Raw genomic sequence first — 26,846 nt, forward strand, 5'->3', positions numbered from 1 at the left:
AGAGCAGAGGTGTGCAATCAGATTGCAGATGGCTTCTGGAGGTAGAATCATGGCATCTACTCCATGAAGTCTGACCTTGTAGCATTTTACAATCCCTAGGCCCAAACATTTGGATAAGTGTGAGCCAGTAAGAGTGTGCGTGAGTGAGTCAGTCACCCAACAGTTAACTAGTGTTCTTTCACAACAGTGCTTTCCCCAACCATCTTGGGACCAGAAGACAACATCCACTAAGCAAGACATTTCAAGCTTCAGCTGGAAGTACCTTCCCTAGGGCTTCATGAATCCACAACCACCTGGGTTGTCTGTGCACAAGGCCCGGCCCAAGCGCCTCTCTGCAACACCCATCCCTTCTCAGTGTCATAGTAACTACCCCTGTTTATGGGTGGGCCATAGCTCTTTCTACCCCTGTGATCTCAGTCACTTCAAGGGGTCTGAGAATGGGGCCAGGTGTGAGCTGGCATTACTGTTGTACCTGAACCTCTTGGTGCAGATAGCATGCCCACAATTAAAAGCTCCAAAGGAAAATCTGCCCAACCCACAGTTTGTTTAATTCCATTCCACCCTGTAAGCTAGAAATGCCAAGAAACTGAGGTTTGGAACACTCAAGTATTTTTGCATCACAATTCTTGTCATTCCTAGAGCCCACTGCATCTTTGACTGCTAGGCTCTCCTTCTTAGGACTTGTTGAGACTGAATGCAATTTCTTGGCTCCTCCAACTTCCAATTATTAATATAAAACTAGGCCTATAGGGATTGTCTGTAGATCTCCTCAGAAAGTTTTGGGAAGTGGGTTATGACATCTTATAGGAAAGTTATAGTCATAAGAAAAATAGCCAACCCATGGTAAGTCTTTCAGTCTTTGGAAGTGCTCTGTAGGACAGTGCTCTGAATTCTTTCTCATTTCTGCCATGGAACTCTAAGAACAGAGAGAGCACTTGGTGAATGCAGCTGGACATCGGCACACTGTGGACAAGCACTGGCATTAGCTCAGAAATGCTACATCAGAGTAATCTTCTTGTTCCTCAAGAACTTGAGGTTTAGACACTCAATCGATTACTGCATCTTGGCTGGAACACTTTCCTGCTTATGGCAGGGTATTTGTTTTGGAAACAGAAAAGTGTGATATTAATTTAAGCTGTTGCTTGTCTCCACTTGCTAACATATTAATCTAACTGTCTCATCAGTGAAGTTCATTCAGGGCATGGGAAAAAAAGACTTGGAAAGAGAATGAAATACGGTTTAGCTACAGAGAATTTCCTACTTAAATTGATTTAATTACTGAGATAGAGGACAAACATGAGTTTCTAGAGAAACTTATAGGAAATAACTGGAGAAAACCAGCTTTGTTTCTGCTTATATCTATGCTAGTGGTTCCTGGTGACACCACTCCATAAGCTGCTAACCCTATGGGGAGAATTTAACAAACTACGTGTGGATAAGGCCTGGTAATAAATCTTATCTTAGGGAAACTAGCTTTGATAAAATAGAATGATACATATCCCTGGTGAACCTGATTTTTCTGTTTTTATTTTTATTTTTTTGGTTGGTCCTAGGGCCTGAGCTCTGGGCCTGGGCGCTGTCCCTCAGCTCTTCGGCTCAAGGCTAGCACTCTACCATTTAAGCCACAGTGCCACTTCCAGGTTTTACTGCTTATGTGGTGCTGAGGAATTGAACCCAGGGCCTCATGCATGCAAGGCAAGCACTTTATCACTGAGTCACTTTCCCAGCCCCTGATTTTTGTTTCTGGCTCTTAGGCTAAAAGGGAAGCAACCTCTTTAAATGCTCCTCTGTTGGACACCAGCTGTCCTTGAGATCTTCCCCTCTTCTGACTTTTGCAGAAAGTAAATCCATATGCATCTCAACAAGACTGACTCGCTAAATCACCCCAAATGAAAGGAAACTTCACTCTGGGCAATGTCTTGGCCAAGGAATTAGTTACACTCTTCTTCAAAAGGGGAAAGTTAAACAGCCATGTTTCTCCAATCAAGGAAGTTATATTTACCAACAAACCGCTTCTTTCCTGCCAGATCAAATTCTTCCTCAGGGAAGGAGCTGACGGTGCCTTCCTCCTGGATGACCTGCGGTGTGGTGGCGGGCATGGTGGTGGCTGGTGCTGGTGGCCGTGTGGTCTCAAATTCATAATCTGAAAGGAGAGGGAAGCTTGGGAATGGGGCCCTTCCAGGAGAAGGGCACCATTTGAAGTCAAAAGATACTTTCTTAAGATTCAATTGTCGTGTCCCTCCCCCACTGAAAGAACTGCTATGCCTACACATACTGTCTCTAGTAATACACCATTTTTTCCCACATCTGTCCCTTTAGAAAAACGGCTGCAGATAATAAGAGAGGAAGAAAACTAAGAAACCATATGTCCACGAAAACAGGGTTTTACAGTAATAGCTGTGGGGACCCTTGCAACTTAGAACCTTTAGAAGTTGTGGGGTCCCAAGAATAATAACAGCATCAGTTGTCAGTGATTCATGTTGCTGACCCAATACTCTTCCTGACCAGAATAATTTCTCCTTGTAGAGCCATAAAAGGTCATTAAAAGTGAATTAAAAAACTTGAATTTAAAAAAATCTGGGTATAGTCTATTTTTCCTCTGCTGAGGAGGAAGGTAGGATTAAAGATCTAAAGAGAACTCATTTTTTAACATTAAAAAAACAATAAAACCATGCTTCAATTGTCCAAACATAAAAAGACTGGTTATTTTCCAAGGTGCCAAGAAATCCTCCTCAACTTCCTGACATGTACTGTTTTTCTAAATCGTTTTCTTTGCATACTGTAGTGGATTAAGTCACTGCATCAAACCTGGTTAGAAATAAATACAGCATCAAAGGTGACATTATTCACACAGCTATAATTTAAGACAATTGGGGCCAAGGCTGGTGATAGGCTGGGGTGAGAGGGGGCTTTGCAAATCCTGAGCACATCCTGAGCTCAGGTGTCAAAGTCCTCAGCAGGTGGGGACAAGTTCCCCTATGAACTTCTGAACTACAGAGGCAACGTGCACAGCACCCAAGGTGTTCTATAGGCCCCAATAATAACAGGATCAGTTGTCATTTCTTGAGAGGCCGTTCCAATTCCTGCCAAAGGCACTTCAGATACATGTGCATGCGTGTGTGAGTGTGTGTGTGTGTATGTGCATGCACGCACGCACACTTGCAACACTGGGGTTTAAAAATCAGTGCTTCATGCTTTATAGGCAGGCACTGTACCACCTAAACCATACTTTATAGCCTTTTGGGGGGAAAGGGTGGAATGAAAGGATTTCATTATTTTTGGAGTAAGATCTGGAGTGATGGTCTACATTTTGATTTTCCTATTTAATGTTCCCACATAGCTGGGGTGATAGGCATGTACCAACACACCCAGGGAGTTTCTGAGCTTTCTGCAAGGTCTAGTCTCTGAGATTCTCCAGATCTCTACTTCCCAAGTAGCTTAAGATTACGATGTGAGCCACCGTACAATTCCTGGTTCATTTTATATTCCTGAACATACTGTACTTGAAAAGATACTATAATAAGAAGCAACACATCTGGCGGTATCATATTTTGTATGTAATTAGAAAAGAGGAGGAAAGAAAAAGGTGTGTGCGAGAGAGAGAGAGAGAGAGAGAGAGAGAGAGAGAGAGAGAGAGAGAGTGCATCAGGGAGGAAGTCCAGATGATAGTTAAACCATATGGTTTGGCAAGTAGAGGTAGGGGAGAGAGCCAAAACAGTAGCAGCCCTAGTATTTCTTCACAGAAAGAGACTGTGAGGGGGGATGGGGGTTCAGGAGATGTGTGTGTGGGGGGAGATGGGAAGGGACGAGAAGGGGAAACAAAGGAGGAGGAAACAATGCTTGATAAGAAATGTACTAATTATCTTGCTCATGTAATTGTAACCCATCTGTAATAATAATAATAATAATAAAAGACTGTGAAGGATTTGTTGAGAAGCTGCATTTGCTTGTGAAGCACACTGCTTTCCTTTAGATCAAAGGTGAATTCAAGAGGGACTCTAAGGGGAGTGATGGCTCTAACCACCATCTCAAGTCAGTCCAAAGGAAATTGCAATTGAAATCATCCACTCAAAATCAGATCCTTGGGGAGGGAAAGAAAATACACAGGTGTTTTAGAATCCACTCGTACCTTCATCATATACAACATAAGCCTCTTCTGTCGGTGTTATGTCTGTCTCCAGGCCTGAGAAGTCATCTGGGGAGGGAGAGAGAGCAGGAGTCATCTTGTGATTCTTCCAAGTGCTGTCTGAGTTGGGCCCAGGACATAATGTAACAGTTATCCACCTGAGTGGCTCATGGAGACCAGCCAGCTACATCAGCATCTCCTCACCTCTCCAGAGACCAGCAGAACTCTGGAGTGGTACTCTCTCCTTTGGGATCAGAAAGGAATGATATAAATGTCCCCTGACCAGGAGCTAACATCTCTCTGTTCCTGGGGATCCCTCTGCCAACACAGCCCACCCACCCATTAATCAGCTAGTATTATCAATCATTACTCAGAAATATTCCACTGGCATGAGTCTACCTGCCTTTTGGGACTCTAGTTTGATTAATATCATGAGTGTTAGTCAGGCACTGTGACCCAGGCCTGTGATCTTAGCTCATCAGGAGGCTGAGTTCTGAGGATCACAGTTGAAAGTCAGCCCAGGAAGGAAAATATATGAGATGCTTATTGCCAATAAACCAACCAAAAGCCAGAAGTAGAGATATGACTTAAGTGATAAGAGCACCAGCCTTGAGTAAAAAAACCCAATGAAAGTGTAAGGCCTGAGTTCAAGCCCAAGTCCTGGCACAAAAAGTATTCATGTGCTAACACAGGCAGGCCTCGCCAAGGGCAGTGGTACATCTAGAATTGGCTGTCCAGCCCTTTGGAAGATGATGACCTGAAGCCACAACAGCCAGTGAGAAGCTCAGCACTCTTGAGGCATGACCAGCCTCTGCCTGGCATGTCCCAGGGACCGGTGGACGTTTACAAGTTGTAGATCACCTGGTCTTCAGGGACAGGTGGGTCGTTTCATGAAATGCCACTCAACACAATTGGATGTTTCCATAGGTCACTCCAATGTCAAGATGTCCAAATCCCAGTTACTAATGAGCTGGTACAAAGTAGCTTCCAGGTTTATTCCCACTGAAGTTTGGAGTTCTTTTGCCATTGGTTCCTGGCCTATTGTATTCTTCCTCTGTCACATAACTTTTAGGAACTTTGGGGACTTTTAACTTTTAGTATTACTTTTCCTGGTTAGCAATGTAATCTTCTCATTGTATTATCCAGGTCAAAATGAATAAATTGTGCAACTTTCGCATTCTGGGATGACCAAGAAGAGGAAAAGTGTATTGTTTCCTTTACCGATTTCTAGCATTAAGGTTAATTCCTTGAGGTGCTGAAATACACGTTTCAGCAGAAAGATATGTGCAAGCTGATCTTTTCTTGAGATGAGTGATGGTTGTGGCCTCTGGAATAAAGGAACATCCTATTTAATAACAATACTTCCTTTTCCTAAAGACCAAATCAACTCAGGAAAAAATTTTCTAAATCAGTGTCTTGACTCTAAGAAAAAGTAATGTCCAGATGTAATGAAGTATATTTACAGTTGTTTTAGAAAAGCTTGATTTTTGCTCCACCGGGATGCCATTCAGAGCTATTTGGAACCATGCAGAACTGGACATTTGATGACATTCATGCCACCAGCTGGAACCTCTCCATGTAAATGCAGCTGCCAGTCTTCAACCATAGTGGCGGAGTTCTTATTCCCTTCAGTAGTTTACTCGTGGTCATAAAAACGGGTGAAAAATATCACCAAAAAAAAAAGAGAGAATCTGAGCCCTACAGAGAAACAGAAATATGAAAAAAGATTTACTGTTCATAGTTGAGAGAAGAGGAGGAGGAAAAGAGGAAGGGTAAGTAACAGCCCTTAGAATCCAGGAGTATTTTCACCCTCGATGATGGGTCCAGCTCAAGTGAATTTCAGTGATTCTCTGTATTCTCTGTCAGGAGAACAAGTCTGGCAAGGTGGAGCTATTTACTATCATGGCTGATGTTTTTCTGCACCATGGAATAGGGTTATATTACAGACTCTTGAATATTCATCTGGCACAGAACATTTCCAAGTACACACAACTTCATCAATGCACTGTAGAAAGAGAACCTGGAAAACAAAGACCAATGGCTTTTACTTCCCAGCTGGAAAACAGACAAGACCTACATATTCAAAAGATGACTGAGTACCATGAGGAATTAGAAATGGAGCAAAAGCCACCCTCTCAGGTACCCAAGGAATATACGTTATCTCATGGAAAACTCAGGTCAAGCAAAAAAACACTGTGTGTGTATGTGTATGTGCATGCATGCGTGCCTGTGCATGTGTGTAAGAAGAGAGAAGCATATAAAATGCATCTGTACCTACAGAGACACATGACATCCATACAACTGAAGAAGTCCCCAGAAATACAGCTTGAATGACTGCATGACTGGGTGGTGCAAAAATATTCCAGAACATCATTTGCAAGCAGTGTTTTCAAGGAAATGAGAGGGGTGTGATTTAACAAAGTGAGCCAAGACTCTCAGATATGGAAAGATGCTTTCAAAACTAGAGAGCTATAAACAGAATGTTAGCACTCTGCAACTAGAATGGGATGTCAGATGATCAGCCGAAGGGGGACAGAGGAGGAGGGGTTTCACACCGCCTCCCTCCCCCACTGGCCACTGATGCAGGTACCAAGTCATAATCACTACATAATCAACAATAAACGCTGCAAGTGAACAAAAGCCTTGGACAACACGTTGCTGAGCAGAGCTCAGTGTATACACACGGAGGCCCAGCATTCACAGAGGGCAGCATGGACTGGACTGGACTCAGCATGATGAAAGAAGCGTTAACGTGAGAGGCAGGGCAGGGGGAGGGAGGCGGGGAGTAAGTCACTGTTGGCTCTGCAGAAGACTCCTTAGAGTGGTCATTTTTCCAACATTACACCTCTCTACTCCAAGTATTAGTGCAGAAATCACAGAATGCACTTCTGCATATGGTGGCCACAATGAAGCACTCAGCCAAGAAACACTGGATGTATTCATTTTATAGAGGGTGCACAGACTTTTCTTGAGCAATTGGGCTCACTATGTTCAAACCTCGAGCCATGTTTAGAACCAAATACTTCCTCTGTCTCTTTCTCTCAAGAGTGTTTGGCTGGTGGGGTCAACTTAGAGATGGCGAGAACAAAGCAACTATAAGAGCTAAAATGGAGGGAAAGAGAAAGGAGAGAAGGTGACACTTTGGGAAGTGATGGGTGCCAATGACTTTGGTGACGGTGGTACATTCAGGACTATTTTCTCATCCCTAAACTCATCAAGTTGTAGGCACTAAACATTGGCCACTCTTCAGGTATTAACCAAAATGGCTTTAAAGAAAAGAGATAACTACAATTTGCATACATGCAAAGAAGTGCTTGAGTTACTAGTGAAGCAGGAGGAATTTTAAAATAAAAGGCCACACAAGAGTATCTTAAAAATAATAACATATAATACATTAAAATATTGAATAAGGGTACGTTGCACTCCCAAACTTTAATTCCCTCCCCCACAAGATTTTGCCTTTATTTGTACTAGTTTTCAAAATTCTGCCTCTGAGTAGATTATTCTTCAGCCTGAACTAGGGAATTTGAAGAATGCATCTAAGTAAAGAAAAACATATAAGTAAATATGACTTACAGAGAAGAGACACAAGTTTCCATGCTTGCTAAATTAAAGCTAAAAGAAAAAGCATGTGAAAATAACATGTCCTAAGACTTTTAAAAGACAAAATAAAATGCACATAATTATAATCAGATTCTAATCATTCTTGCTTACAACCAATTTTAAAGCAATTATCTATTTTAATTAGGCTTCTGTTTAAAAACAAACACATCCACACATGCAGAAGAAAAGTTGTGGTACTAGAAATGCAAAGGTAAATTCGGATTGGTACTCACTGGATAAACAGCAGAAGTACTTCCTCCCTGGTGACGTGGTTCCTTGTTCCGCTGGGTGAATTTGTTGTCAAGTTTTCCTCTTTCTTTGGTACTTCTCCATGAACAGAACGGCTTCAAACAGCATCTTCATTTTGGAAACTGCATTCACAGGCACATGAGCTTCTCATGATCAGCAAGGATTCCAAGCTTGGAAAGGATTCCTGGGAGGAAGGAAGGGTCTCCAGGCTGTACTAGCTTCGAATACTGAGCTCACAGCAGACAGTGCAATTCATCTCAACTGAAATTTATCCTGTTGCTGGCTGGCTCCATCCACAGCAGTTTGAACAGTGGCCTGAACAGAGATGATGATGACCTGCGGCACCATTGCAGCCTGGACCATCACATCCCAGCTCCATTCTTCCGCACGAACACAGAAAGACACGAAGGGCAGCTGACTGCCGGGATGGAGTGTGGCAAGGCTGGGGGAGTTCATCCTCACATCACGGGAAGCTTGCAGATCCATAAGAAGCCCAGCCAAGTGAGGATTAGCATTTTCCAAAGGGAAGGCTGGTGACATCGGCTGCCAGCCTCGCTGGGGAAACTCGACTTTCCTTAGATTCACAGGGAGACTGACCATTCAATGTCCAGATGGTTCACCGTGTCTAAATCCCACAGTTATTCACAAAGCCAGCCTCCCTCCCCCCTCCCTCCTTCCTTCCCTCCTTCCTTCTTTCCTTCCTTCCTTCTCTCCTTCCTTCCTTCCTTCCTTCCTTCTTTTAATATAACAACTATTAATCTACTGGTATCCCAGAAATCACTTTAGGAAACAGTAGCTCAAACTAATGTCATAAATTTCTGATTGATCTGTGACTTGGATTGTGACACAGGAACTACAGCCAACACTGAATTTTAGATAAGCAACACATGTTCCACGCAGTATTTCTTAGCTCGCTCTGAGAACTCTCTCTGGGACCCAGGACCATCAACAGTTCCCACCTGGACTAAAGGTGACCCTCGTCACCATCATGCTCATTACTTACCGCTGCCGGCAGGCTTTGCCACCCTGGACATGCAGCCTGCTGGCTCAGAGGGCTGGGTTACCGGGAGGATGAAGCTGGTTACCTTCAGGGTAGCACTCGGGGATCCCATGTGAGTCTAGTATCAAGTTGCCGTGGTCGTCGTGCTGCTCCAGGGTCCCGGGGGGACAGGTAGGGGTGGGAGTGGGAGGTGCAGTGGTGGTGGTCGTGGTGGTGGTGGTGGTCCGAGTGGTGGTCCGGAGTGTGGCTGTCGGGCGCAGGGTGGTGGTGGTACGACGGGTGGTGGCCACGCGGCGAGTGGCAGCTGTGGGCCTTCGGGTGGTGGTGGCAGCCATCGTGGTGGTAGTGGTAGCCACCGTGGGGGTCGTGGAGGTGGTAGGCCTCGTGGTTGTGGCGGTGGTAGGCCTCGTGGTTGTGGCGGTGGTAGGCCTCGTGGTTGTGGTGGGAGGATGGGTGGTAGTTCTGATGACCTCCAAGCCCACCAGGGGCTTCCCTCCAAGGCTCAGGATGGGCTTCTCCTGGGCACTGGCCAGAGGTTTGCCATGTCGTCCCTGCCCAAAGAGGGGCAGACCCTCGGGACTCACCACAGGAGTTCCTCCCAGATCTGAAATGAAATCAACCGGATGGAGCCATCCAGAGGAAATCAGAAGTAAGTAGAAAGGGTCTTCTATGCATTTCTGTATTATATTTTAATCAGGAAGAGGTAGTGGAATAATGAAAAGCGTAACAGCCTAGGAGGCAATATCTGCCACTGTAGCACCTCCTCTCTGCATTTCCTTATACAAGTGCACACTTCTGTCACTGTTATGCCCCATCATGCATTCTGAGAAAACTCAGTATCTACTAAGGGAAGTCACTCCTACCTACTCCTAAGGAGGAACAGGTTAGCAGGGATAGCAAACTCTTTCTGTATGGAGCCAGAGAGCAAATATTTTCATCTTTAAAGGCCAGATGGTCTCTGTTGCAACCATTCAACTCAGTCCTTCTACAATACATAGCAAACATGTTAGATGACACAAGATACAAATGCTTTGGATACTGAGGACTTTGGATACTGAAATATTAATTTTGTATAATTATCACATGCTCCAAAATCATCAATAGTATCTTGGTTGGTTTTTTTTTGCAATCATTTGAAATCATATACACTACTCTGACCTCGTGGGTCTTACAGAAATAGGCAGTGGATAGTGGGTCATAGATTTCAGCCTTCTGTTCTCAGTGGCTAATTTCACATACTATACTACATTCTTACATTTCTAGGGGTGGAGTCCACAGGAAGCAGTTAATTAAAACTGTACAAGGGACATGCTGAGCCCTGCCTCTTCGGGGGGAACTTCTTCCCACATGGCTGAAAGTAACTGGTCAAGGCAACCATTAAAAATGAGGAGAGAAGACAGGAGTTATTCTATGACTAATTCAGTACATTTTTGTTTCTTTAGCAATATGTTCATGGGTAGGCATGCCCAGGCCCTGAATTCAATCTCCAAAAATACAAATAATATAAATAATTACTTTAAATAACATAAAAAGGAAACCATCCTCACTCACCTACGATAGTGCGGCCATCGCCTCCCAGTCTGACCCGAAGGGGATTGCCGTGTGAATCTTGGAGGTATCTACCTTCTGCATTCAATACCAGCCCACGATCGAGATCCACCACCTACACCCACGCACAGATTGAAGAACACATTCAACACTTGAAAATGTTCATATTAATCCAACTTCCTGTGCATATGCACAGAGCTTCCACAGAAAAAAGCCATTATTTCAATGGGAAAAATGCTTCTTACCGTTCCCAAGACTTACAAAGCTATCCTGTTTATCGATGTTATTTTCTCAAAAATACAACACACAAGAGTGTTTCAAATATTTTTACCACATAGTACACTGCATCTAATGTCACGTAGGAAATATCTTAAGGATCCATCAACTGAGGGAAGAGATTACAGTTCTCAAGAAGCCAATTAAAAGGGATATTGGACTTCTCTATCTATTCACCTACACAAACGAAACTGGTTTGGACTGCCATTCTCCTCTCTACCCCCACATCACCAGATCTCAACCTCCTGAGCAGCTAGGATTACAGGCGTGAGCTATCAGCACCCAGCTAGTGTCTATGATTTCTCTTTTCCAACAGCACATGAGCAACCAAAATGTGTAAAGAAGTTTACCCTACCCACTTGGTTCCATGAGGGCCGTTGATAATTCTTTGTCCATTCTGTTTCCCATTACTGCCAGAAGACACATTTTCTTCCATATTTGGTCTGCCATTATAACCTGCATAGTGTAATAACAAAAAAATAACAGTGCCCCGCAAATTCTGTATTTCTGAGCCATTGGCTTCATCCCTAACTCTAAGTTATAACACATCATTTCAAACAAACACGAGAGACAATTTTAAACTCACTGCTCCTATGTGGCAGATGACAACAGTCCTACAGGTGACCTCACAGGGCAAGAATGGCTACAAAAGGACAGCGCAAATCCATTTTCTGACCAGATTAGAAGAATAAGCACGTGCCACACAAGGAAAATTTCTTCATAGAGCTTAAGGCCTAAGTGGTTACCAATGAATTTTAGCCAGTTGGAGGGCACAGGATGATTAGGACAGAGCATATTGATCTCTAAAGGGTCCTCAGGCTAGCCACCCAACAGGACAACTACGTCGAGCTCTCTGAGCCCTATCCTCCATTGCCCACGGTGCAGGTGCAGGTGCAGGTGCAGGTGCGGGGACAGGTGCGGGGCTGTCTGGAAGCGGGCTGGACTCTAGACTGCTTGAGGGAGGAGGATTGCGTCTGTCGGGCCTAGGGCCCCACACTGAGCACCAGACCTGGGGTGCCAGGGCAGTGGACCAGAATCCCATTTGGTCTTCAGGGGAAAGTGAGGGTAGCGGACAGATGGATCTGGCGGCTCACGCCTATGATCCTGGCCACTGCGGGGCTGAGCTCTGGGGAATCTCAGACCCAAGACAGCCCGGGCGGGAAAAGTCCATTCGCTCCGACAGACCAGCAAAAAAGCCAGAAATGGAGCTGTAGCTCAAGCCGAAGGAGGTCAACCTCGAGCAAGAAAGCCAAGGGGCAGCAGCGCCCAAGTCGAGTTGAAGCCTCAGCTATGGGACATCCACAGAACTAACTAAACTCGAACCCGGACCCAAAAGCAAGGGCAAGCGGTCACCTTGCGCGTGGGCAAGCCTGGCGGGTGCGCGTGCCACCGGCGTCCGGAACCGGCGCTGCATCCGCTGGCGCAGCGACAGCATGGGCGTGGTGGACGAGAAGCTGGCTGGGGCGCGCGTGGTGTGCTGCGGCCAGGATCGCGGGCCTGGCGGGGGGCCGGGGGTGGCAGGGGTGTGGGCCAGGGGTGAGGCCCTCGGGGGGCTGCCTGCAGGAGGGGGTCGCTCTCCCCGAGGGACCTCCTCCTCTTCGTGCGCGGGGCCGGCCTCACCATCCCCGGGCGCGCGCGGGGCGCTCGCCTTTCCTCCCGTCCTCGGCCCGTCGCGGCCCTCGTCCTCGGCGGTGGAGACCGACTGCGGGGATGTGGACAGCGCAGGGCGCTGGCCAGGGACAAGGGTGCCCTGGCGGGGCTTGGGCGGGGCCCCAAGGGCGTTCATGGCGCCCACATCTGTGGCCTCCTCTTCCGTGCTGCTGTCCTCGGAGCTGCTCCCGGAGGAGTCCCGGCCCGGGCCCCGGCCCCGGGGAGCCGGGCGCCTGGAGTGGGCCAGCGAGAGCTCGGGCTGGGACAGCGACCGGCCCGCGTCCTCGTGTGTGGACCGAGGGGCGTGGGCCGAGGGGCGCGGGCGCAGGGGCGCTGACGGAGGCGGCAGGTGGGGCGGCCTTTCGGGGAGCCGGCCGGGGGCCAGCCTCCTGGGCACAGGGGGCCTGGGCTGGGGGCGCGCGGGGAACAGCGGGCGACCGGGGGCCACATCAGGGCTCCCCCGGACGTCCTGGGCCTCAGACTTGTCATGGGGCCGCACGCCCGCGCCAGCGGCTTCGGAGTCCGGACTGGTTCCCCTCTGGGGGCTCCGGCCCGGGGGCTCCCGGCCCCCCGACGCCCGTGGCTTCTCGCCGTCCTGGTTCCCGGGGATGCCGGAGGCGGCGCTGGAGGCCCCAGGGGAAGGTGGGGTGCTCCCGGGCAGCAGCCTCGGCCCGCGGCCGCCACCAAACCAGGCCTGCGCCCGGCCACTGGCGGGGAAGGGTTTATTCCTGGGCGGACTCGCGGGGCCCGCGGCCGGCCGGGCCCGCAGGGCCGGGGCGGAGGCCTCGGCCTGCCGCGCGGCGCCCTGGGCACCCCGGTCCTCCCCCGTTGGGTCCTCCCCGTCGGGGGCCTCGGTCCTGGACGAGGGGGTCCGAGGGGGCACGTGGGAGGCGGGGCCGTCCTTCCAGCCCCTGGACAGCGGGGGGCCCGGGGGCGGGTCGTTGGAGCCTCGGCGGGGCGGGGACAGCCTGGACGGTGCGGCACGGGCGATCGGGTCCTCCTGGGCCGCCGCAGGCCGGAGGCCGCGCACGGGGCTCCGGTCCCGTGGGAAGGTGGGTGTGGCGGGGTGGCTGGGGGCCGGCGTGGGCCGGGCCGCAGCGGGGCTCCCGGGGTGGTGGGGCTCCTCCCGGACCTCCCCGTCGCGATCTGTCGCGCTGGGGTGCGGAGAGGGGTCCTGGGGGGCCCGAGGGGCTTCAGCCGGGGGGGAGGCCGCGGAGGGGCCCCGCGTGCCGGCGCCTTCCTTTCGGGGCAGCACCGGCGGTCGGACCCTGGCCGGAGGCCGAGCCGGGACCCAGGGGCGGCCTGGGGGCCGCGGGGTGCGCCGCTGGTCTCGGGTCTCCGAGGGGTACGGGCGTGGGTCCTCCAGGGAATCCCGCTCCTCGGCCTCCGTGAGGTGCGTGGACTGAAGGCCCGCCTCCCGGGTGTTCTCGGGGTGAGGCTGGGGCTTCCTGGGCCCGCCGCCGCCGGTGGCCAGGATCCTGTTCTTCAGGTCGAGGAGGGCGTCCTTGGTGCTCCTGCTTGCGGTGGAGGCCGGGCGAGGAGGCGCGCGCTCCGCCGAGGCCGGGGCGCGGGGGGCAAGCGGCGAAGGCCGGGGTCTCCCCCGCGTCCGGGCGTCGTCCCCGCCCTGCCGGTCGTCGGACTTGCTGGTACTGGCTGCAAGAGTTCACAGAGCGAGCGTTACAGAAGAAGCACTTACAGGCTGCTCAGGCGACACCACAGGGGACGTGGCTCCAGGACGGTTTGCCTGAAGGACATGCAGTCTGATTCTGTCCCATCAGATTCCTCCTTCGAGGGGATTCTGAAGTGAGACCTTGAGCCGCCGCTGCCCCTTCACATCCGGGGATTCTCGCCTTGGGATTCAGCTCAGCCTTTCTGGAAAATGCTTGTGGGGGGGGGGGGGAGGAGACAATTACAGCTCCCTGGAGCAGGCACTGGCACCTTCGTCTCTTTCTTTCCCCCTAAATGACACTGAAAGACCACCATTGGCATCGCCTTTCCATTGCCTTCAACACTGCAATGAACTAGTGATCGTTAAAGGTAAGCAAGAGAATGTGCACAGGTGCTGCTCAGATTCTACTATTTTATGGAAGGAGCCTGAGCGCCTTTGGATCTTGGCATGCTGAAGGGTCCTGAGAATCTTGAACAGTGAATGAAGTCATTGTTTTTTGACAGTAGAAAATCTTAACATCAGAAGTTTAAAAAAATTAGTAGTTTCTAAATGCATTAGAGCTGTTCTTTTTGTACATGATGGATAGTGCTCTACCATACATCGTCTTTAGTAGCGAAAACAAACATTTTATGCAATGAAAAATGCAAATGCCACTTATTCCTATTTTTGTCTTCATTATCTTTAAATGAAAAATTTATGCCCCACTATAGTTGCAGATATTTATCCTTCTCTATCTGGAACCATATATATAGTTGTTACTAATAGGCATGAAATATATATATATATATATATATATATATGTATATATATATATATATACACACACACACACATATGCCAATTATTGGGGCACTACACAGTCTCAGATTCGCTCTAATATGTTTTTACTTATTTCCTCCGTGCTTAAAACTCCTTCCATAATAGACACATTTGAAGTTCCAAGGCTTTCAATGAGAAGACTCCTGGTATAGAACATATTCTATTGAATGTACCTTGGCTGGAGAGCAGAACTGACAGGTGAAGGAAGGCTGTTGGGGGGGGGGGGTAGGGGTAGTCACATAGCACTGGGGGCCCTAAGGGAGCACATTTCATCTCTCCCAGAGATTTTTCCAGCATAAGTCTGTTTCCCACTGCAGCCTTGCTGGGACCCTCACAGCACACAGTGGGCAGAGAGCTCCCCATCTCTGACAAAAATGCAGAGAAGCTGGAAAGAAGACAATCATTTCCATAGTTGGTTTTGATGCCAAACAAATGAACTAGACAACTGGAATTCTTCTGAGTAGAGCTGTACTCCAAAATAGTGGAATAAAAACTAAAAATTCTTAAATGTTATATACAAGAAGACCAATAGTTTAAAAAAACAAGTCCCAGTATATCTGTAAAAATGTTTTCTCCCTATCAAAATAAGCCCCCCCCTCCATTAAACCATGATACAAATCATCAGAGAACTAGCATCTTAATAGTCCTGTAATGATTTTAGTCTTTGGGAAGATCAATTCCTAAAAAGATCACAGAAACATCTTAGTAACCAATATGCAAACTGAGTCCTGTGAAATCATTCACCAAGAAGCTTTAAACTTAAGAGCATGATTCAAAGTCACACAAAACAAACAGCAAATGAAAAGAGGTAGGAGACAGCCACAAATGCAGTGCTTACTTGTTGGAATAGCGACAATGAAGGCTTTGGAGTGTGGCCCGGGACCTCTCCTGTTTGTAGCCCGGATTTTGAACAGATAGCGTTCCCCAGGCTGCAGACCATCCACCAGGGCCGAAGTAGTGTGTCCGGGGTAGGTGAGAGACTTTGCTCCAAATGGTTTGAGAGCCGGGGCGTAGGAAAGAATGTATTCTGAAATGATTTGGCAGACGGTTGGAAGGAAGGAATGGGAAACAGTCCCGGGTCCAGCAGATGGACTGGATGGGCAGCATGAGTTAGAACTCACATCACAAAAATTAAACACACTAGCAATGCACGCCAAGTTCACAGCTGAAGCAGGAAGGGGCAGAGGTGAACTCTCTCATTTGGACACCAGACAGGCTTTGAAGGTTATGAACAGGCAGTTTGCTTTTTTAAGACGCTGAAGCATATGAAACTCAGGAAAAACATTCACCAAAGAATATGTACACTTTTTTGTATATTCATTTTATTTTAGTTTTAGTTTTTGCACTGGTCCTGGGACTTGAACTTGGGGCCCGGACACTGTCTCTCAGCTCCTCTGGCTCAAGGCTAGTGCTCTACTGCTTGAGCTACAGCTCCATTTCCAGCCTTTTTTTGGGGGGTGGGGGAAGTGGTTAATTGGAGATAAGAGTCTCACAGACTTTCCTGCCCAAGACTGGCTTCAAATTGAGGTCCTTAGATCCCAGCCTCATGATGTATATTCATTTATTAGCATGCTATGATTATATTGACAAATCTTCAACAAGACCAAAAAAAGTGACATCTAAGAACTGATTCTAAATAAACACTCACATCGTCAAGAGCTTCAGTTTGTCTAGTTCAATTACTTCTATTAGCAAGTTGAACCAGGAGAAAATATTTTTTGATATATAAATTCTTCACTTTTGTAGGAATTATAAAAAAATTCTTACTCCACATTGCTGATAAGGATGTTTCACAAAATTGTGTATGTGTGTGTGTGTGTGTGTTTGTGTGTGAAGGCCTTATGTTCTCATTTGTTTTTTGTTTTGTTGGGGTTTTGTTTTGTTTTGTTTTTTGCTTAAAAGCTGTGTTCTACCACTTGAGCCACACCTTCACTTTTTTGCTAGTAAACTGGAGATAGAGCCTCATAGACTACTTGCCTGAACTGGCTTCAAACCATGATCCTCATATTTCAGCTCCTCAGTAGCTAGGATTATAGGCATGAGTCACCAGCACCTGATACTCAACAGAATTTGTAAAGTTGCAAAGCAATATATTTATTCGATCTCCAAGGTTTCCACATTTAATTAGCCCTACAGATAAGTATATTAAGACCTTGAACTTCAAAAACCATAGAATTCAGTCCAAGGAACTAAAATACCTCTTTGATTGCATAGAAATACTGTAACATAGTCATATTTTAGAGTATGATTTTTAACCCTCAACTATAAACTATCCTTTTTTTCCTCAGTCAACCCAAGATTTGCAAAATTTATTAACTCAATAAGAGAACAACCTAACTAAGAAAATAATCACAGAGAATCACAGAGAAATCAGCCAATTCTAAGGAAGATGAGGCTTTTATTTTCCCTAACTTCCAATCTTTCTAAAGAACATTAATTTTGAAACTTTCCAACAAAATGTTTTTACAGCATTTATCCACAAAACACAGCATTCTTTTCTCATTGAAAATGAGTAAGCTAGTCATTTGTGGTGGTCAAAGTAAGAACTAAGAGAACCCACTCTCTGAAAGTTTGTAATTCTGATTTTTTAAGAGATTCCTTCATCTGGAAAAAGTATTAAACCATGTAAAGTATATATTCTTCTGCTATGTTTGATATTTCTTGTGTAGAAAATGCCCCCAATGAATTATAAATTTCAGCCCCACTACTACACCTTTGTGAAAACCCAGCAGTGATAGGATACATGAATTTTCATGTATGGAAACTCAATTTGCTGGGTGTGGTGACTTATGCCTGTAATCTCTGCTAGTTGGGAGGTGGAGATCAGAAGGACTGAGGTTCAAGGCCGGCCCAGGTAAAGCATTAGTGAAAACCCTCTTAACCAAACAAGTTGGGATGTGATAGTATACACCTGTAATCCAGGCTCTATAAGAGAAATGGGAGGAAAATTGAAGTTTGAAGCTAGTTCTATGCAAAAGTGAGACTCTATCTGAAAAGTAATTAAAAGTCAAAAGGGCTTAGGGAATGGCTCAAGTGGTAGAGCACTTGCTTAGTAAGTACAATGACTTCGTTCAAACCCCAGTAGTTCCCAAAATATTTTTTTAATACTTAGTAGCTATAATTATTCCTAGAAATATTTATTTGGTGATTAGGGGCCTCTTTCAGCAAAGAGCTATAAATATAAACTAAGATACAGGCAAGAAGAAGGCCAAATCAGTAGTAGGTAATAAATTTACTAAAGAGTAATAACTGTCTTTTTTGAAACTAAAACTATCATCAGCCAAAAAAAGTCTTTATTCCATTTACAGAGGCTTTACGGCCTTAGTGCTGGACACAGAAGGAACCAATGCGCAGACTATCATAACAACCATCATTTAAAAGGGCCAACTAAGTATTTCTTCTCTTCCTTGGTGTCTGACTTGTTCCAGTGGGATGAGGAGCAAGCAAGAAGAGCAGTGTCACCTATTCTGAGAAAACTAGGAAATGACAAAATATCTACTTCCTCACCTCCTACCGTGCTCTGAAAAGACCCCCTAATGGCAGCAAAGAGGACTCAGAGTTAAATGCAAAAACAAAAAAAAGTTCATTGATATTTCCAATTAAGAATTTTTTCAAAGGAGACTGGCAGTAATATTCTAGATTTCTTTAAGCTTATATAAACTTTTCTGGTTGTCTCTCAGTCCCTAGTAACAATAAAGGATATTCCTTCCTCATTACTTTCCTACCCCAAGAGTGTTTTTGTCTAGGCATGATCTGATTCCTTATGATGTCCTCAGACTCCTGAAAGCTATTTAAATCCTTTTACATTGCAGCAAAATGATTTCTGGGTTTATTTAATATTCTCAATAGACTAGACTTTAACTAGTTGTGAATATGCTATCCTATCCTATTCATATCCTATGAATGTGCTATCCTATCCTATTCTTTGAAAGCTCTTATACTCTTTAATACTTTAGTGTTATGCTTTCTTCAACCTCAGTAAATAAATACAGATGATAAACAGGAAATAAATCCATTTTCTGGAAATTATTACTTGAGTGTTTCAAAGCCATTAAAAGTATTTATGGTCTCATTAAAGATATTTATGGCCCCGTGGGGTTCCCGCTGATTCCTAGACTCTCAGTTTTCTTGGCACACTGAAAAGCTCAGAGCATGAAACTAGGATGGATCAAGGCATAGTTATACCATGTCATTCAGAGCATCCCTGATTGCAGGAATAATCAAGGATAATCACCTTGGAGACCACCTACATGTCAGACAATGAAAACCTTGCCTGAAAGGCCCTCAGCCCTACCCTTAGCACGTCCTCTAGTTCCTCCCCAGACACCAGAGCTGGGAACAGAGCAGGATCATCATAGTGGGTACCACTTAGGGTTCAAGGAAGAGAGGGCCTACCTTTCACCCTGCCCTCTGTCTCAGGCAGTGGGTCCCAGGACGCCGTGACCACTGTAGGCTTGCCGCTGACTGGCCAGACATTCAAGTTTTCAGGAGCTGTGGTGGGAGCTGCAAGGTGACAAGGAATGGACCAGTTTACAACACCCTCATGGTCAGCCTGGGTGGAATAAGCATGCAGGCCGAGTGCGTGCACTGATCACTGGAGAGCCCATGTCTTCATTGGATGGCATGTGAGAGGAAATTTTGCACTTGCTCTTTGAGGAATAGGGTGATGCATGCCCCTTGTGCCAGTTTAGGCAGGGAGTCTAGACATAGCTAAGGAAAGGCTTTTAGGAATTCAGGATTCCCCCTCATAACTAAACACTGAAAATATATAAAGATTATAAATAAGAAACCCAGGTGCAACTCCTTTTAACTACAACTTTTAAAGAAATGATGTAAATGAAATCAGAGCCTTGGCTACCAAGGAAAAATCTTCCCCAGAGTCAAGTAGAACTTCAGCCTCAGGAAAGAAATAGATGGCGTCAGGCTGGAGACCCATGCATCCCCACCGGGATCCCCACATAGGACGGAGACTTGCATGCCTGCACACTGAGGCCTAATGGCTCCACAGGTCAGAACCACAAGCTAGGGAATGTCCAGCAGTAGGAAAGACAAGATTCCCTAACTCCTCTGCAACTCCTCTGCACCTGGGGAATGGGGAGGAGCAGAGAGAGCTGGAAGATTCTGTGGTTCTAGGAAAACCCAGGGGAAAAGTTCACGAAGATCCTGTCTTGACCAGTAAAACACTGGGCATGGTAATAGATTTTTGTATCTCTAGGTACATGAGAGGTTAAAAACAACAACAACAACAACAAAAAAAAAGGATCACAGGACCATTGTACCAGACCAACTAGAGCAAAAACTTGAGACTATTCAAAAACATTACTAAAATAAGAAAGAACTAGGGTGTGGCTCAAAGTATTGAGAGCCTTCTTGGCAAGTTGAAGGTTTAAATCTCAGTACTGCCAGGAAAAAAAAAAAAAGACATACTAAGAAATATTACCAAAATTCAGGTTTCATGTGATTTAAGCACTTATGCTAGCCTTGGTCACTACTGGTTTCTTAATTGGTTTTAAATCGTATTACAGGAGTAATTCCCAGAATGGAAAACCAAAAGTGAGTTCAAATACAGACCAGATTCTGGCGTTCTTTGAAAGACGGAGGTGCTCCACTTGCCATCTCTTTCTCCCTGTGAAATACGGACTGCAAACTCATACACGGTGTCTGGAATCAGGTTTTCTACCAACACGCGTCGGTGGGCGATTTGCTTGTAGTCCCACCTGGCTGACTCCCCCTTTTCTCGATAGCGCACAGTGTACTGTCTACAAGAAACACAACACAGTGTACAGCCCGCTGACCGATCCTCTGCGGGAGAACCCATGGCCCTGCTGCTGTCCTGCCCTGAAGTGACAGCTTCTGCAGGAAGCAGCCAGAGCAAAGAGGCACAAAGCCTAAGCTTTGGATGACATTACCGACTCAGAGACTGCTTACATTCCAGCGTCAAACATAACCCAGGAAATACGAAGCATTGAGGCTTTTAACAGCAAAAAAAAAAAAAAAAAAATCTCATCATTGGAAAGACTGAGCACAGATCACAAAAGGAATAAGCAAATTAGGAATTAATTTTTATGAGGCAATAGCTCATATATCCTGTATGTGTGTGTGTATGTGTGTATATGTATGTGTCTATGTCTGTGTGTCTGTCTGTCTTGCAGGTTTGCAGGGGGCTGTGGAAGTAACAATAGTAAGGACCAAAATGGAAGTAATGGTATCCTGGCTTTCCAAAATATAAAGACCAAAAAGGATTAAATTCAGAAAAAAGCAGGCATGATTTCCACAAACTCAGGAGGAAAAGAAGCATGTGGTTTTGAGTAGATTCAAGACTATGTAATGGAGTAAAATATTTGTAACAAATAGAACAGGGCAGAGGATATAATAAAGGGGCCCAGGGAGAGAAACTGAGTGCAACCAAACATGGTAATACCCAGAACCCAGACAGCGGACATCCATAATGCTTTAAGAGTGGCAAATGCTGTTTACTAGATTCTTCTTCAATGAACTTTTTTTCTCACAGCCTCTTTGCAATAGGAAATATTTGGCGCATTAAAAATGTGCTACTTATTATATTTCATAAGACAAGAGAAGACTTGAGTTGAAGACCTGGCACAGCAATTAACAGTGGAGTTCCAAGAAAACTCAAGCCTTTGTTGGTTCTCATCAAGATGTCAGAAACCAAGCCCCAGTGGTAATCTGGAACACTTTGGGCTGATGAAAGCTATATGGCTAGAGGATCACTGTGATTCTTCTGAGGTCTTTCAAAGACGAAGATGTAGTGAAGGAAATTATGTGTATAATATGATGTGCAATATGTAGACATACAAACACGTATACTTATACATATACATAGTCTAAGCATGGGAGTCCACTAATTTCAGATTTCCCTTTCCAGGTAGCAGATAGACTCAGTTTCACACATACTAAGTAGTCCACCACATTTTGGCCCTCCCTTGGTTATATAAAGTATTTGCTCCTTGATTAGACATGGGAACTTTTGATAGACATATTTACCAGTAGCCTTTTAGCAAAAAAATTAGTTTAATCAGCCAGGCACCAGTAACCTGCCTGTAATCCTTGCATCTCAAGGCTGAGATCTGAGACTCAAAGCAAACAAACACAAGAGATTTAGCTCCAATTAACCAGTAATAAGTCAAAAGTAGAGGTGTGGCTCAAGTGGTGGAATGCCAACCTTGAATGAAAAAGCTAAACAAGAGTGAGAGACCCTAAAATCAAGCCTCAAGACTAGTACACACACACTTACACACTAACATATACACATATATACACACAATAGCATACATACTCTAGCATACACATACAGTAGCATGCACACATGCATTAGCAAACAAACATACACAAATTCATTTAACCTTATGATTATTCTGTCTTTGTTATTACAAATGAATATAAAAGCTAGACTAGCATGAGATTGCATTCTAAGAGAAAATAAGGTGTATTTTCTAGATATGTGCTAGACATGAGCTAGATATGGGCTAGACATAATGTTTGGCAAATGTCTGGGTGTGAGGCATTGGACAAATGTCCACCATTCTACATAAAATTCCAGCCTGCTGCTGTCTTTCAGTAAGCCACTTCCCAAAGTACGTGCCACACCAAAACAGGACACCAATGAGACAAAATTAAATCACAAGCAGGGCAAGGAAGAGACAGAATCCACAAAATTTCCAGGCACAGGGTAAAGCGGGTAAGTGGGATGTGAGGTCTTAGTGTGTGCACCATCAGTTTGCAGGAACTAGTGTGTCACAGGACAGCATGTGCACCATTCGGCTATAGAAGGTCCAGCAGTCAAATAAGGAATAGAATCATTACATACACATTACTCCTAGGCCAGAAAAGCCCATGTCTCACACACAAGGATGAAGGAATGAACCAAAGTACCTGGATGCAACAGCTTTCTTCTGCTTTTCCAAAATCGGATCCACCCAGGCCACCAGCACAGACTGAGAGGACATAACACGTACAGTGATGTCTTTGGGTACATCCAGTTCATCCTCTTCTGAAATGACATCGGAAGACCTGAGTCTCTAATGACAGGCTTTGCCCTGACTTCCTCTGGCTTTCTGAGCCTGTAATTCACCCTGTATCATGTTTAGATTGTTTGTACTTAAGGTGAGTATAATGAAGTAAATAGAAAGCTGAGCAATTATTTGATTGGTCAGTGTATAAAACCAGACTCTCCTGTTCGTAAGCCCAACCTAAGGAATGGCAGTTCACCACTTGACCCAATCGACATGGAGACCAGCGCAAGGAAGGTGCTGTTCTGGGGTCTAAGCAACTCAGGGTTTGCTCAAGAGACACTGTAAGGTTCTGAGAAACAATAAACATTTCATGGAAAGCAAATGTTTAGAGGAATCTATGAGACTCTTATTTCCAAGTAACTACCAGAAAAAAAACAGAAGTGGAGTTGTGGCTCAAGTGTCAGAACGTAGTCTCGAGCACAAAAGCTCAGGGACAGTGCCCAGGCCCTGAGTTCAAGCGCCATAACCAACAAAAAGAAAAAAAATACTGTAGTGGTGGCAGAGCTACCACACAGTGAAGCCACCTCAAATACAGAGCGAAATCAATTCCATCACAAGAACGCTGCAGCCTCGGAGTATGCAGGAAAGAAGCCTATACCCAGCTTGTGGCCAGCTCTGCCCTCTTGCCCTCGCCATCCCCCATGGACTGGTGTGGTTCTCCACTGCCAGCAGCATGAGGAAGCAGCAGGGAGCTCACAGCACCGCATGGCCTCCCAAAGTGCATCCTGGGAAACGTACCTGAAATCTTGCGTTTCGTGAGGGCAGCCCTATAGACCGGCTGGCTCTGCCCCTGGGAGTTCATGGACTGCAGGGAGACCACATACACCGACTCTGAGGCTGTGGACCAAAGAAGGCATGAGACCGTCTCTCCAAGCCCCTTAGACAACTAGAGAGCTGTCCAAGTACTGCAGGAACTAAACTCAGAAAGAACACTACTTGGTTCCACTTTTACCTAGGTAATTCCTGGGGAGAAATCAGTTTCTTATTTTTCAACATCAGAGAAATAAAGAATGCTTAAAAACTGTATTTAACCAATTTCCTTTTACTTCCTACAAAGAAAAGAGGGAGGTTAATGTGATTCTATCTGCCATCAAAACGAAGGGAGGAAAGGAAAGGAGCCCTGGCACCCGTCAGCAATTTAGAACGTCTCAGATATTGTGTCACAATGCATATCCTCGAAATGGAGTCTCTGCAGCTTTGCTAAGAGGGCCTGGGAGAGTTAAATGTATCCTTTATTCCAGATTCATCTTTTGGTTAGTTACTCATCCCTCCCCCTCAGAGATAGATCCTACTACTCTCCAATTTAATCAAAATTGCATTTGGAAAAACATTACAATACTAGACCAGAACTTGTTCCCTTTCCCTTAAGTACTGTGGAACTGGAAGTCTGAGGCTCAGGTGACACCCTGACGGAGTCAGAATCTGAGACATTGTTGAGAGGCGTGAAGAGGAGGCTATGGGGCCTAGTAGGAGAAGGGAGGTCACTGGGAGCCTGCTCTCGGGTTTCTATCTTGTTCTGCCCCTTCCTATCAGCCTTCTTTCCTGTCCACCAGGATGTGAGCTGGTTCTCCAGGCCTACACCACCATGCCTTCCCCGCATGAGGGACTAAACTGGAAAGCCCTCTGAAACGGTAAGCCAAAACCAACCTGTCTTCCTTTAAGTCGGCTAAGATGGAGACCCAACCAATGAAAATATTCCTTTTGAAAAAAAAAATGCCCTCCTGAAACATCAGGAATGCAAAAATAGGGCTTCTTTTCTCCTGCTGCAGAATTTGGCCTGCCTCACCAACACAGAGCCAATCCACACCAGAGAGGCAGCTCCGGAACGAAGGGCTGATGCGTTTCCCAATGACTCTGCAGCTTCAGGGAACTGGGTCTCTAAGAACAGGTCTTGCTGCTAATACTGACACCAAGCTTCACAAGGCACGGACTGCCCAGATGTCTCCTCTCACTTCCTATGGCTTAGCAACAGAGACATGGCTGGTCTCTCTCCTGAAGGAAGTCTAGAATCTGTACTTGAAATGACCTTGAGGCTGCCTGGCTTGGAGATGCCTTATATCCTCCTCTCCACAGGGGCAATGTGGAGACCAGGATGTGATGTGGCTGACCCGTCCCAGGTACATCTAACTGCCCGCAGTGCAGTCCAGATGCTGGCAGCTGCCAGAACACCAGCAATGCAGCAGGCACCTCTAGCTGCTACAAGGAGATTACTCTAGTTTCTGTCCATCTCCACCAGGCCAAATCCAGGCTGGTCAGCACTTGCGGTGCAGCTCAGAGAAGCAGCCTTGGGAATCCTGAGGACTGTGGAGATGTTTATCCAGATTCCAGAATAAAACACTAAGCAACAAGCACCGCGATGCCTTCCTCACGGTTACCCCACTTCCTCGCAGGCCCATGGCTGTCGGTCCTCCTTTCCAGCCCCAGACTTCACATCACTGACAGAAGGTGAGCACCACCTCCAGCCCCACACCACCACAGTGGAGGAAGCTGGGAGATACCAGACCCCATGTGAGTAAACACACTGCCAGGTGTTACTGAGTCTTCCAAGAAGGCCCAATAAACCAGAGCCGCTCCCTTGCCTGTCTACTGAATGACAGAAGATACCAGCCTAAATATTTATTACTCGTAAAAGGCAAGATGGCGGACACGCCTCAGGATGAGACAGCTTTGCTGGTCCTGGCTGCCCTGAACCCCTGGGCTCTCTGCAGCCAGGCTTCCTCCAGGAGAAGGCCATGAGAAGAGACCCAGCCTTGCTTACCCAACCTCTGAATTCACCAAGTAAATAGAGGGAAGGAAAGTGGGGCAAACCATGACCTTGTTTCCAGACACAGGGAAGCACCAGCCTGAGAGGTAGGTGGTGCTCTCTCAGAATGTGGCCTGTGTCCCCATCTAGGCCTGTCAATACAGACATCCCAGACTGGACTATGCGCATAATGTCTCCAGGTCTCAGCAAATGTTCTCATTGGCATTCCATGTAAGTCTTCTTTTTTCCAGGCAGGGGCCCAGGAAGGGAGGAAGGAAGGCCTGCTTTGTAGCTTCACTCAGCGGCCACAATGCTTTATCCCCATGGGATTCAAGGTTCAGGGCCCCAGAATTCAAAGACAAAGCTTCAAACAACACAACGATGAAAGGGAAGCCAAGACAGTAAAGCACTAGTCCCCACTTGTATCTGGAAAAAATGATCTGACTTAGAAATCTGACAGCAACTCAGAAAGCAGCCTTGACCTGTCACTTAAAGTGATGGAGGCTCTGACAGAGACAAGAACAAAAGAGTATCATCTTGAATCATTGTCATCTCCGGAAAATGAATATTCCATCTTAAGATAGTGTTCTAGCACCAGTGAGCTCTAGATACCAAAATGATCACAGAGTTCAGCAAAGAACTGTATATCAAATAATAATAAACTCACCTAGCTTTTTAATCTCGTGTGTCCGCTCATCTCTGGTGAGTGGAACGTAATTCATCTTCCGGCCACTTTCTCCATAGCCCAGAAGAAACCCTCGTGACCTGCGTGGACTCTTGGCTCCAGACAGGCGGGGTGCCTTCCACGCCACGGACAGCTTGTCGTCAGAAGACCGGACACGCATGCGCAAGGGCTTGTTGGGCACTTCCTTTTCTTAAAGAGGACATGATACAGAAGCCATCAAACAGTACACAGAGTGGAGGTCAGCCCTCTTGTACACAAAGCCCATGCAAACATTGAGCCTCAACAATTAGCTGCTGGGCTTCAGCATCCATTCTCGGTAACCAGTTCCAGTAGGCTCATTTCCCCTGCAGGATTATCTTCCCCATTTTATAACCAATAGGTCTCAAGAACTTAAAATGAAAACATACCATGTGTTGAGGCTGCCAGACCAAAATCTTGGATGCTT

At 46.2% G+C, this 26,846-nt stretch overlaps 1 protein-coding gene across 1 annotated transcript in view; it reads right to left on the bottom strand.

Moving 5' to 3' along the window:
• Positions 1–26,846, bottom strand: part of Fndc1 (fibronectin type III domain containing 1) — a 54,350-nt gene that overhangs the window by 14,547 nt on the left and 12,957 nt on the right. The window contains exons 4-15 of the mRNA XM_070010089.1: positions 26,384–26,590; positions 23,712–23,810; positions 22,834–22,951; positions 20,512–20,699; positions 19,336–19,443; positions 15,779–15,967; positions 12,156–14,105; positions 11,158–11,258; positions 10,530–10,641; positions 9,064–9,582; positions 4,130–4,195; positions 2,003–2,143 (exon numbers count right to left, since the gene is read on the bottom strand). Of these exons, the coding sequence (XP_069866190.1) occupies positions 2,003–2,143; positions 4,130–4,195; positions 9,064–9,582; positions 10,530–10,641; positions 11,158–11,258; positions 12,156–14,105; positions 15,779–15,967; positions 19,336–19,443; positions 20,512–20,699; positions 22,834–22,951; positions 23,712–23,810; positions 26,384–26,590 (3,798 nt within the window). The remainder of the gene's footprint in view (positions 1–2,002; positions 2,144–4,129; positions 4,196–9,063; positions 9,583–10,529; positions 10,642–11,157; positions 11,259–12,155; positions 14,106–15,778; positions 15,968–19,335; positions 19,444–20,511; positions 20,700–22,833; positions 22,952–23,711; positions 23,811–26,383; positions 26,591–26,846) is intronic.

The sequence above is a fragment of the Dipodomys merriami genome, unplaced genomic scaffold (genome assembly GCF_024711535.1).
Source record: "Dipodomys merriami isolate MVZ:Mamm:240054 unplaced genomic scaffold, mDipMer1.0.p SCAF_8, whole genome shotgun sequence".
NCBI classification, from domain to species: domain Eukaryota; kingdom Metazoa; phylum Chordata; class Mammalia; order Rodentia; family Heteromyidae; genus Dipodomys; species Dipodomys merriami.